Source organism: Poromitra crassiceps, assembly GCF_964638095.1.
Source record: "Poromitra crassiceps genome assembly, contig: HAP1_SCAFFOLD_381, whole genome shotgun sequence".
In the NCBI taxonomy this organism is placed as follows: Eukaryota; Metazoa; Chordata; class Actinopteri; order Beryciformes; family Melamphaidae; genus Poromitra; species Poromitra crassiceps.
Genome location: NW_028152023.1, coordinates 25,158 through 37,885, shown reverse-complemented (window position 1 = coordinate 37,885; position 12,728 = coordinate 25,158). Strand labels below are relative to the sequence as shown.

At 44.3% G+C, this 12,728-nt stretch overlaps 1 protein-coding gene across 1 annotated transcript in view; it reads left to right on the top strand.

Annotated features, from left to right (window-relative positions):
* LOC310771155 (tudor domain-containing protein 1-like) overlaps window positions 1–12,514 on the top strand; it is a gene marked incomplete at both ends in the record, with an annotated part of 63,276 nt that extends 50,762 nt beyond the window's left edge. Inside the window, 6 exons of the mRNA XM_083663818.1 lie at window positions 8,730–8,884; window positions 8,987–9,064; window positions 9,169–9,258; window positions 9,344–9,436; window positions 12,166–12,234; window positions 12,392–12,514. Coding sequence (XP_083519944.1) covers window positions 8,730–8,884; window positions 8,987–9,064; window positions 9,169–9,258; window positions 9,344–9,436; window positions 12,166–12,234; window positions 12,392–12,514 — 608 coding nt within the window. The remainder of the gene's footprint in view (window positions 1–8,729; window positions 8,885–8,986; window positions 9,065–9,168; window positions 9,259–9,343; window positions 9,437–12,165; window positions 12,235–12,391) is intronic.
* Window positions 12,515–12,728: the final 214 nt, after the last annotated feature.

Sequence of the window (12,728 nt, the reverse complement as noted above, 5' to 3'; positions counted from 1 at the left end):
ATTACTATAACTTAACAACCGATAACGATAGCTGGAATAACACAATAATATACACATATTTTCAGAACTTACCAGGTTGTCCAACTGCCAGGAAATGTGTTTTATAAGATGGGGCCTAGTACGCAAGCACCAGCCATGAGCTAATCGCTAACCCGTTAGCGTCACATAAACAGAGGTTTTATTTCTGGTATTAAAGCAACAAACATTTTTATATGGATATCTCAGAGAAATGCTTTGACTGTGGGGCTGTTCCTTCTTCACAAGCTCCTTTCTTAGCTGTTGTAAGGATATCCGGTAGTTAACAGAGACGAGACTAGGCAGCTAGGCTAACGTTACCACTGAGCTATATTAAATGGAACGTTACAGCAGGCTGCCCTACCCACACTATACCAGTAAACAACGTAGCGTAAAGCGTCAAGGTTAGATTTGTAAAACCAACATTTGCTCCAAAAGGAATTAAATCATAAAGTTAATCAAAATGCCACGGAAACATTGGCTAGCTTAATCAACACAGCAGTGGATCGGATAATTTCCCCAGTGAGGCCGAGAGGAGCCTCCACTTCCGGTCCGGGCTGAGAGCACAGCAGCCCGGAGGAGAAATCTCCGACAACCAAAATCAGATTTTCGTACAGGTGTCATTTTGATAAACTGATCTCATAGTGGGACTCTTCCTGGTTACTTTTGGCGAGACACAAAATATTACAACTTAAAGTGTTATATTTACAGAGCTAGACTGTGTATAAATACACAACGCACTGTGCGCATTCTAGAAACAGCAGCTCTACATAAGAAAGTTCAGAGGGGCGGGGAGCTCTCAGAGGTTGTAAATCAACGGAGCTACTGCGCAGAATCTGGTTCACTGATCTGGCAGGATTTTGGCTTCAATAGACCATACAGGGAGGAGATAGGGACACTCTCTCCATTCATATTATATCTCAATGCTCCCCCCCCCCCCCTAAATTGACAAAGTGGGTGGAGTTAGGCTCAGAAAGGTGGAGAAGTTGCCCTTTCCAGTCTCTGAATTTGGTAGAAAATCATATTCCTATATTGATGGAATGCAAACTGAATTTCAGTTCCAGGCCAGGATCCTCCTGAACTTTGTTTGCTTACATGATTTCACAGTTGATCCAATAAAACATGAGATTGCAAGCATGCAATCAAGTTGAGAAACATTGAAGATCGGAGATGTTTGGCAGCAGCTTTTGTGAAGATGATGAAATGATTCTGAACTTGGGGAATACAATACACCTTGTTTAAAATATCACTGTCAAGTGTTATCCCATTCATTTGAATATATTCTTAATTCAAGTATAAGGCTGCCACTTTTTTAGGCCCCACTACAAACTAAATTGAAATGGTTGTGTGAGAGTAAAATGATTGATTGACTGCTTATTGATTGGTTGTTGATCATTGTTGACTCTGTTTAATTATGATCTATAGCTGACACTCATAGCTGACATCTCACGAGCAACTCATTTATTGATGGATCAACAAGGCATTTCATTTATTTTGCCATTACAGTTGAAACAATATACATTTCTCTTATATTTGCAGCTGCAGTATACTGTATGTATATTTATATGTATACAGCATATGTAGTCAGAATCATTGGCTCACAAATACGTTTGCATTGTATTCATCTGGGGCCGGTTGCACCAACTGGTCTTACACTGGTCTTAAGCTAAGTTGGTCGTAACTTTACGACCTAACAGCTACGCCGATTGCACCAAGACGGCTTAAGCCTTATTTTCACTATGCCCAGGCGTAACTCCTATGCCTGGTCAGGAGGAGGCGTAGAGCCTGCCTGTAACAGAGATCTCCGCGGAGACCTTTTTGACTCCTTACCGTCATCGTCGTAACACAGCCAGTTCTCCGTCTTTTGAAGCACGATGTTAAGATTATAACTAACTAGTTGTGTGGCTTAGCCTTCCCAAATGTTGCTGTTAATTCTTTTAGAATTTAATACATAGAATTGGGAACGTTACATTCAATTTCATTCAGACTGTCTGTCTGGCTCAATCGCCGCCATTTTTCCCCCGGAGCGAGGGAGGGTGGGAGGAGTGTAGTGTAGTGATGCACATACAGTAGTGGCCACTGTAAAAAAACAAAGCAAGTTATTTTCACGGGGGTCAGTGAAATAGCAGGGCGCGAGGCACATTTGTGGGCCAATCAGAGCGCATTCCCCGACAATTCACATGAACGCGCATTGCTACGACTAGCGTAGTTAAGACCAGACGTAAGCCGTGTTGGTGCAACAGGCGTAAATCCACTCTAAAGACTGGTCTTAACTAAGACCGACGTAGGAGTTACGACCAGGCATAGTTAAGACCACTTGGTGCAACCGGCCCCTGGTGATAAGAAATACTTTTTGACTACGCAGCTAAAATAAGATATGCACAGCGGTCTGTACCTTAGAAGAAGTTTTTCTCAAAGCTAGGAGCAGAACGTTCAAGGTCTTTGCACACTCAACTCTTGTTATTGCAGATCTAATCACTTGTTCGCTGAATAGTGGAGACAAGCACATTTTTCCACTGGTAGTTTGTAGTTTGCACAGCAGGCTGAAAACATGGAGGATACCACACTCCTTACAGTTTTGTCACACTTCACAATTTTCAATTTCACTGTTCAATGAGCTTTAGAAAGTCGATTTAGCAGTCGGCCATCCACCCCCCAACCCCCCGTTAGGCCTGCCTTAATATATTGTATTAAGCAACTAAGCTTGTATTGTACCCTTGTGTTACGATTGTGACCCAGCCGGAATCAGCTGTTCCTCCCGAGGTTTGAAACAAGTGGTCATATGATGGTAGGACAACTCGATAGGCCCCGAGGCAACTCTTTTGTGAATAGACACAGCAGACACAGAGTGACACGCACCACCTCTCTGATACTCAGTCATGAAGTCTCACACTCTGCCCAAACACCAGCGTGAACACCAGAGGGAACAGAACAGTGCAGGCTCAGCACTGGAACACGCAGGTGTTATCTGATAGAGCCATGGCACAAGAGCATCTCGTTGCCATGAGGAATGATCACACACAGATGTGAAGAGCAATGGGGGAAACCAGTGAATGAGCTATCAATGAAGCAGGTGTGCAGGTCCATTATTACCTCTGTCCAGAGTGCTGGGCTGAGCTTACCATACTGTAGATGTAGATGGGCAGAGTATATTCAGCCAGTGAAAAAGTGAACTCTGTCTACAATGTTCTTCTACTGTACTAATAGGCACTCGACAAATGCATAATTTCTTTTATAGATCATTAGGGCAACATTTTTATGTTTTTGTTCGGCACAAAAAAATACTTGGCAGTAAATGCGCCTCAAATCCTACTCTTAACCTTAAGCTGACTGGTCTATTACCGGACAGTAGCAGTGAGACATCCCCACGCTCCACTTAACTCATTGAGTGCCAGCCACTTTTGGAGAACGGACGCTCCCAGTGCCAGAGTTTCAGAGCGTTTTCAGTGATTTCTCGAGGCCCACAGAATATTGTGTGATATTACTATGTAAACACCGAACACGCACAAAGAACGATGAGACTCTATTGTATCAGCAGCAAAAAAAAGTTTATTGATATAATTTTCCGTTCTTTAGTTATCAGCCGGAGAAGATAGGTCAAAAACAGCAAAAAAAAAGGCGTTTCCATCTAGGAGCTGAGATATTGAGCCTTTTGTGAAATGAAGCATTTCAAGCAAATCACTGACTCTGAAACTAATATTTTCTGACCTGAAACATCTGAACAGTAATTTCCTTCAATAAACAGCACCCACACCCCCCTCAACTCCAAACTCCTCCTCCGTGGGAGTGTCTCTGGTGGCTCTGCTCGCTGTGCTGGCTGCTGCGTGTGTCAGGCGAGTCTCTGCCTCCTGCTATGGCAGGCTCTGCTGCCTCACGGATCCACGTTCAGATGGCGGCCGCTCGTCGGGGGAGTCTGGATGGGGCTCGCGTTCGTCTGCGTTTCTGGGGTTTCGGTTGTGAGCTGGGATGAAGCTGCGTCCGATTATAGGCTTTCTGCTGCGCGTTTCAAAGTGCGCTGCACCCAGTCTATTTTCGGAGCACTCAGCCTTGTGCGCCGGCTCCCAGCGCGACACTGTATAAGCCAAACCATTGGCTTTGGTTTTATTTTCTGGCGGCTAATCGTGTGGAGAAGCTATGCAGCAGAGACAGAGACATTTGTGGGAGCGGATTGACTGCTGTTCGCAGCTAACGTTGGCTCCAGGCAGCCAGAGCAATCTGTGCCGGTCTGGCTCATGCATCGGTTTCTCTTTGATCACAGGGCTTTTTCTGCTTTTTTTTCCTCAACTTTCTCTAATCTGGAGAGCACTGTCGCCACCTAATGGGTCGGTAAAATAGGTTATACACATTCAACATGCCCCAAAATTTTACAGGAGATGGATCTGGCTTTGATCCACGTCCCACCGTCAAAAAACGCAATTGACGACTTTAGTCGTCATTGGCACTCAACGTTACTATCCGAATTGACGACTAAAGTCGTCATTGGCACTCAATGAGTTAATCCACAGTATAAGTATTGAGCAGGTTTCACAATAACAATACAAATGACATTTTTGGTATCAATACATATATTTCTGTCTCTTACCAAAACAGCTGCATCTGCCTAAGTACTGGCCATGTTTGCAGTCATGGCTACTGATGATTTACTGGCTGCTAAGCCTCGTGTCAGTGGGCAGTGTAAGTGGATGGACTTATCGGAATGGTTAAAATCGTCAGAACTAAAAAAAAGAAAATCCAATATAGACCATGCGATGTTAAGTATTTGGAAGAAATTCTAAAGATTTCCCATTTTTGCTGTTGCACACTCACTCCAAGGCGCTGTCTCATGCTAGAAGCCTGCTCCCCACCTTGTATCTCAGTGCTCAAGCATTCACAAATCCATTAGCCATGCCTGAGTAGCACAGCACCTTTTACTCCACAACCACACAGGAAACATCGCTATGGAACGGAACGTTGCCCGATGCATCACCACCATATTATATACCTCATTGGACGGCAGTGAGGAGAAAGCTATATGCAAAACAGACACTTTAATTAAGCTAAAGCCTTACTAGATGAGAAGGCCTCGATCCTACAAACTCTTAGTTAACAGCTAAGCGCCCTAACCAGCGAGCATTCATCTATCTTCCGCCGCCACGGGCGGTTAATGTAAGTCCCGGCAGACGCCTAGTCTGCGTTTTTAGATTTGCAATCTAACGTGTTAACACCCCAAGACTTGATAAGGAGAGGGCTTAAACCTCTGTCTATGGGGCTACAATCCACCGCTTTACTCGGCCACCTTACCTGTGGCAATCACCCGCTGATTTTTCTCAACCAACCACAAAGACATTGGTACCCTATATCTAGTATTCGGTGCCTGAGCCGGAATAGTCGGCACCGCCCTAAGCCTTTTAATCCGAGCAGAACTAAGCCAACCCGGAGCTCTTCTAGGAGACGATCAAATCTACAACGTCATTGTTACTGCACACGCTTTTGTAATAATCTTTTTTATAGTAATACCACTTATAATCGGAGGGTTCGGAAATTGACTCATCCCCCTTATGATTGGGGCCCCTGACATGGCCTTCCCCCGAATAAATAACATAAGCTTCTGACTTCTCCCACCCTCCTTTCTCCTTCTCTTATCCTCTTCAGGGGTAGAAGCCGGGGCAGGGACAGGATGAACCGTGTATCCCCCTCATGGGGGATACACGTGGTTACGTAGATACACATGGGTTTAAATGGAACGCAGCATAAATGTTTATTAGCACTTCTGTCTCATTTGTGTCTCATTAAATCATTGTACACACAATACTGTCTAACTCATATCTGGAGACATGTTGCAGAATGGGTCAGGTCCCATTGGTGGACAGATCTCTCTCACCCAGTGCAAGTGCAATGGCAAAATCTAGCACTCAAAATCTCCCTTTTTTTCATTTTTATTATGCCTCCGCCGGCGAAGCCAGGCCGAAGGCATTATGGATCCGGGTTGTCCGTCCGTACGTACGTACGTACGGCCGGCCGTCCGTCCGTCCGTACGGATGTTTGTTAACGCCATATCTGAGGAACGCCTTGATGGAATTTCATCAGATTCGCCTTAAACATTCACTTAGGCCCAAGGATGATCTGATTAGATTTTGGTGGTCCAAGGTCAAAGTTCAAGGTCACTGTGACCTCTCGAATGCCATTTTCAAGCTTGTTAACGCGATATCTGAGGAACGCCTTGATGGAATTTCATCAGATTCGCCTTAAACATTCACTTAGGCCCAAGGATGATCTGATTAGATTTTGGTGGTCCAAGGTCAAAGGTCAAGGTCACTGTGACCTCTCGAACGCCATTTTCAAGCTTGTTAACGCGATATCTGAGGAACGCCTTGATGGAATTTCATCAGATTCGCCTTAAACATTCACTTAGGCCCAAGGATGATCTGATTAGATTTTGGTGGTCCAAGGTCAAAGGTCAAGGTCACTGTGACCTCTCGAACGCCATTTTCAAGCTTGTTAACGCGATATCTGAGGAACAACTTGACGAAATTTCATCAGATTCGCCTTAAACATTCACTTAGGCCCAAGGATGATCTGATTAGATTTTGATGGTCAAAGGTCAAGGTCACTGTGACCTCTCGAACGCCATTTTCAAGCTTGTTAACGCGATATCTGAGGAACAACTTGACAAAATTTCATCAGATTCGCCTTAAACATTCACTTAGGCCCAAGGATGATCTGATTAGATTTTGGTGGTCCAAGGTCAAAGGTCAAGCTCACTGACCTCTCGAACGCCATTTTCAAGCTTGTTAACGCGATATCTGAGGAACAACTTGACAAAATTTCATCAGATTCGCCTTAAACATTCACTTAGGCCCAAGGATGATCTGATTAGATTTTGGTGGTCCAAGGTCAAAGGTCAAGGTCACTGTGACCTCTCGAACGCCATTTTCAAGCTTGTTAACGCGATATCTGAGGAACAACTTGACAAAATTTCATCAGATTCGCCTTAAACATTCACTTAGGCCCAAGGATGATCTGATTAGATTTTGGTGGTCCAAGGTCAAAGGTCAAGGTCACTGTGACCTCTCGAACGCCATTTTCAAGCTTGTTAACGCCATATCTGAGGAACAACTTGACAAAATTTCATCAGATTCCCCTTAAACATTCACTTAGGCCCAAGGATGATCTGATTACATTTTGGTGGTCAAAGGTCAAAGGTCAAGGTGAGCTCTCGAACGCCATTTTCAAGCTTGTTAACGCGATATCTCAGGAATGCCTTGACGGAATTTAATCAAACTTGTCTCAAACATCGACTTGGACTCAAGGATGAACTGATTACATTTTGGTGGTCAAAGTTCAAGCTCACTGTGACCTCTCACACACCCAATTTCCAAGCTCTGTAACGCAACATCACAGGAGCGCCTTGACGGAATCTCTTCCAATTTGCCTCAAATGGCGATTTGGACTCCAGAATTAACTAATGCGGAGGCATAAGTCCGCGTTGCGGTCGTTCTAGTCTTTCTTTCTTTGTCTTTTTTTAGGCAAATGTTTTTGGACAAATACAATCTACCAAATGGACCGTACTTGACTAGAAAGTAGGGATGCACCGATATGAAAATGTTGGCCGATACGATAACCAATATTAACATTGCTGTTATGGCCAATAACCGATAGTTACAGATGTCGATATGATCTCTATAAACACACACACACACACACATATATTTCTACGATAATAAAATGTGTACATAGTGAAAAACACATGTAAACACTGAATTTGCAAAAGTAATACATTTCCTTATTTCCAAAACATTTGTAAAAGCCCATAAATGATAGATTTACCACATTGTTTCCTCTCAATGTGAACATTTTGGCTGATACCGATAACAAACAGATATTAACATTGCAGCATCGGACTGATGCCAATGTGTTAAAAAATGACTATCATCGGCTGATACCGCTATGATATAATGATATATCGTGCACCCCTACTAGAAAACTTGAATAATACACCAACAAACTATAATCGGTTATTTTCTATACATTCTGGAACATGGTGCAAATGGTGTTAGCATTCTCCATCCACATACTGTTTAACATTAGCATTTGAGCTAACACTATTGTAACAAACATTACCAACGTGATTAATAAGGCATATTTGGGTGATGTACCCCCAGCCTGCCAGCTTTCAAACCATGTCAGGCTAATTTGAATTCAATCTAGCTAAAAGCAAAGAAACGTGCAGTGCATTGTTTGGAGGGTGGTAGGAAGTGAAATGCTTCTGCATTTTCTTTTCAAAATCACCTGCCAAATCCCACTTTAACCCCTATGCACGCAAATATATCTGATTACTAAGGGGCATGTTGGCAATCTGGCTTTTGGATATTTTGCCTACATTTTTTGTGTGTGGATGGATTATTAATTCTCCGTATGCCCAAATTCACATGCTCTGTTAATTAAATAAAAAAAATACATAGGGAGATACATCCTGTTAGTTGCGTGTGTTGATCAGAGTTGTGATTAAAGGGTTGGGTGGGCAGTGGGCACTGGAAGATTTTCAGATTTCAAAGTGGGCCACCGCCATGCTTCAATTTGGGAACCCCTGGTATAGGGTATTTGGGAGTGAGAATGCATCCTAAAGCCCTGATGCTATCATTTCAGATTGGGATAATGGAGCGTAGAGAGAGGGAGAGCCAGATTCTGGTCATGTCTGCTCAGATGACCACTACACGTTGTCCTCATTCGTACAGCCAGTGTTCAATCTCCTCTACTCTCCTTTTCCCCCGCCACTCTGCCCCCTCCCATCACCGTGCAGGAAAACCAGACGACACTGGAGTCATTCCAGGCTGAGTGTCGAGATGTTCTGCACAGACTTCTGCCCCATGTGCCTCTACCCAATGAGCAGGTATATTTGCTCTTCTAAGCGGTACCCTCATTACTCCTTCCCTCTGGTGCTGCTCTTGTCCCTGTTCCACTGATGTGTCTCTTCACCTTTCCTGTCTAACAGAACCATAAGGAATGGCTACACAGGTTTGAGGCGGCAGTAGCACAGTCCAGTTCCACCCCTGCATCAGGGGACTCTGAGGTAATTAAAGTGGAAACTTGATCGTTATTCCTCTGCTACTGAGATTTAGGGCGAAGGTAGACTCACCATGGATTTACCACACTACCATACTTTTCTCTTATCAGGGACTGGCTGCGAAGCTGAAGGAGTCAGAGGAAACCCAAAGGATTATGCAGAAAGACTGTGAGACATACAAGAAGGTTTTGGCAGAGACGGTGAGATGAGGTTTTTGTGTCAAGTTCATGGTTGTGTGGTGGTAATGTTTGTGGAACTAAGCTGTCATACCTGCCGTGTCCACAGGAGGGCATGCTGCAGCGCCTCCAGAGCAGTGTGGAGCAGGAGGCGTCTCGCTGGAAGGTGAAGCTGGACGTATCGCAGGGAGAGCTGAAAGAGGTATTGCATTCAGGTTAAGCTGCAAAACGACTCCCACACTGAATACCAAATCACTGTAGGTGTATAAATCATTGCATCTTGTGCCCTTTTCGTTGCATCATTCTTCTTTGTCCTAAATACTGGAACATGTCGCCTCCCAACTCAAAGCCCACCTCATGTCCAACGACCTGTTCCAACCATTTCAATCCATCCTCCTCGACCTCACTGCAGCTTTTGACACCATCAACCCGTCACCACATCATTATCCTCTACGGCCTTGAATCCTCCCTCAACATCACTGGTACTGCCCTCTCCTGGCTAAGGTCATACTGTATCTCACAAACAGACCACAGTTCATCAAAATCAACAACTGCACCGCTCCTCTGTCCCAAGACATCCCCCAGGGCTCGTGCTTGGTCAACACATCCACAACCGCTGACGGCCAAATTCCACTGAGTTCGCTCCGTCTGCGCTGCGGTACGGCTTCGGAGCCGATACGTTTCCACTCTAATCAATGTGTCAACTCCGACCTACTCCGCTGCGTTGCGTGTCTACTCCGTCCCAGCTCCGACGATTCGGAGCTCCGAAGCAGATACGCAAGGCTTCTATTTTTCACGGATGTCGGAGCAAAGCCGCAGCAAGTTGGGCGGAGCTAGGCCTGGAGTCAACAGGTCTAGAGGTGCTTACAGCATTCAATATCAAGCCAGAGGACAAACATGTATGAGGAAAAGTTAATCATTGAAGTGGAAAACCACAAAATAATATATGACACGACACATCCTTTTCACAAATTCAAAATTCATCTACCAGAGCCTCTACCAGAGGAGACTGTAAAATTCCACATAGGAGAAGTACTGTAGCTTTGGCCAGTCAGCCTTCTCCTACAGAGCAGCACATACCTGGAACACTATACCCGTAGAACTGAGAAACATCTTTCATCACAACGCTCTGAAGAAGGCTCTTTGCCGAAACGCGTAAGCGTTTTGTTTTTGTGTGATGTGAGCCAATAAATCAAGTGAAATGTGAGTATTTTGTCCTCCTTGACTTTGAAAACTGAGATGTGCTACCCTTTCAGCCTTTTTTGAACAGATTTTGGATTTTGGGTTTGGCACTCCACTGAGAAACCCATTGTTGAAGCGCAACCTTCTTTTTCTAAACAATCTTTCATCACATCTTTCAACTCCTTCTCCAACTCCATAAAACATTGTCTATTGAACAATCAAACATGCATCCATACTCCAGGATAGCATTTCTCGTTGTTTGTCATTGTTTGTCTGCTTTGTACGGCATGCGGTTTTGTCTGTGCTTTTGTCCGTGCTTTACAGTAAACCAGGGGCTGCATAATTGTGCTTATATGCTTTTGTCTGTTTTTATGTGCTTATGTGCTGTTGCTCTGGCATGTATTGTATAGAATATGCTAATGTAATCTTGCATTTTCTTTTTTATATGTGCTCATGCATGTTCTTTTTATATGCTATTAATGTGCTTGTGCTTTTCTTCTTTTATATGCTTTTGTCTACTTATGTCTTCTGTACTATTGCATGTGTTTGTTAATGTTTCACATATAACATCAACCTGCCAGGGACTGCAGATGAAAATTAGCCTGTATGGCTAAATCTGGCACATTTACATGATGGACTCACGTGCTCATGCTAATTAATGTGCATTGTCCCTTTTCTTAAATAAATAAACAAACAAACAAACAAGGACAACACCAAGCAAGTCCACCCCTCCTCTGCTTCTCCAGTTGGGAACAATGATCTTCTGCCTGTTTGTTGTTGTATTTATCCCACATACAAAGTGTCTCGCGCAATTTCACCGCGAGAACTTGTCGGTCTCGTCACTCCAGCTGTCTGGCGGAGCGGAGCCGTGACGTGACGTGCTCTGCACGCAGCCGTTGAGTGTTGGCGGAGCACGGAGCAAAACCGGAGCACAGCCGCAACGCAACGCAAATGCACTCAGTGGAATCCCGGCGTGAGTCTTCTTCGACAGAATCCTCTCCTTCAAACACCACGTAAAACAAATCAACAGAACTGCCTTTTTCCACCTAAAAAAACATAGCTGGCTAGTCTCCGCCCATCACTCTCCTCCTCTGCTGCCGAAACGCTGATCCATGGTCTCATCACATTCACAATTGACTACTGCAACAGCATTCTTTATGTCCAAAATAAACTCCAGTACCTCCAGAACTCACTGCCGCTATGATGCCAAGTCTGTCTCCACCACACTCAGGACCAAGCGCCGGACCTTGGATGCCCAGAGAATTCTACGTAGTTGCCCCCTCTCTCTGGAACTCCCCAAACACACGGGGGGCATGGTGGTGCAGTGGTAGCGCTGTCGCCTCACAGCAAGAAGGTCCTGTGTTCGATTCCCGCCTGGGACGCTGTGGGCGCTGAGGGTGTGTCTCCATCCCCGAGTCCTCAGTGCCTACTGCCCAGATGGGCTCTTCAAAAGGGCCTTTCTGTGCGGAGTTTGCATGTTCTCCCCGTGCTCCCCTGGGGTTTCCTCCGGATAGGAACCCCCCGCTAAAAACATGCACAAAAAACACTGAGACTGCACACAGCCGTCCATGTTCAAATCACTAATCAAAACTCACCTTTTCAGAACTGCTTTTAGTGTGATTGTTGCATGTTGTGTTTTTAGTGTGTATGTTATTTCCTATGATAGATATATGTAAATATGTTATATGTAAAGTGTCTTGAGTACCCTGAAAAGTGCTCTATAAATAAAATGTATTATTATTATCCTAGATGAACCTGAAAGTTACAGCACTGGAGCAGGAGATTGAGAGACTAAGTGATGGAGCAGACTTGGAAAACGTCAGTGAAACGCACTTCTTCTAAGACTTACACTCTCATATCTTGATTTAGAATAATAATAGTTATTAATTTTATCATTGCAGCTATTTATTTTTTTAATTGGAACATGTGTACATCTCATAAGTGTGCATCTCTGAATCTCTGTTGTGCTCCATAGTTGAGAAGAGACAAGCAGCACTTGGAGTCTGAGTTGGAGAGGGCAGAGCATGAGAGCGCCACCTATGTGACGGAGGTCAGAGAGGTGAGCAGAAACAGGGCGTCCTCACTGTGTTACTCATGATCCCCGGTCATGTCATACTGTTCATCTTACTGTGGCATAGGGACGAGCTCTGTTGGGTGGGTGTCTGTTATGTTTGTCATATGTGTTTCAATGGGTGGTTATGACATGCTCTACAATACATTGTTTAATTGGGGCATATGTAGTTCACACAACAATGAATATTTCACTATTGTTGAATTGATGGTGCACATGCATCTCTAGTTATGGTTTTGCG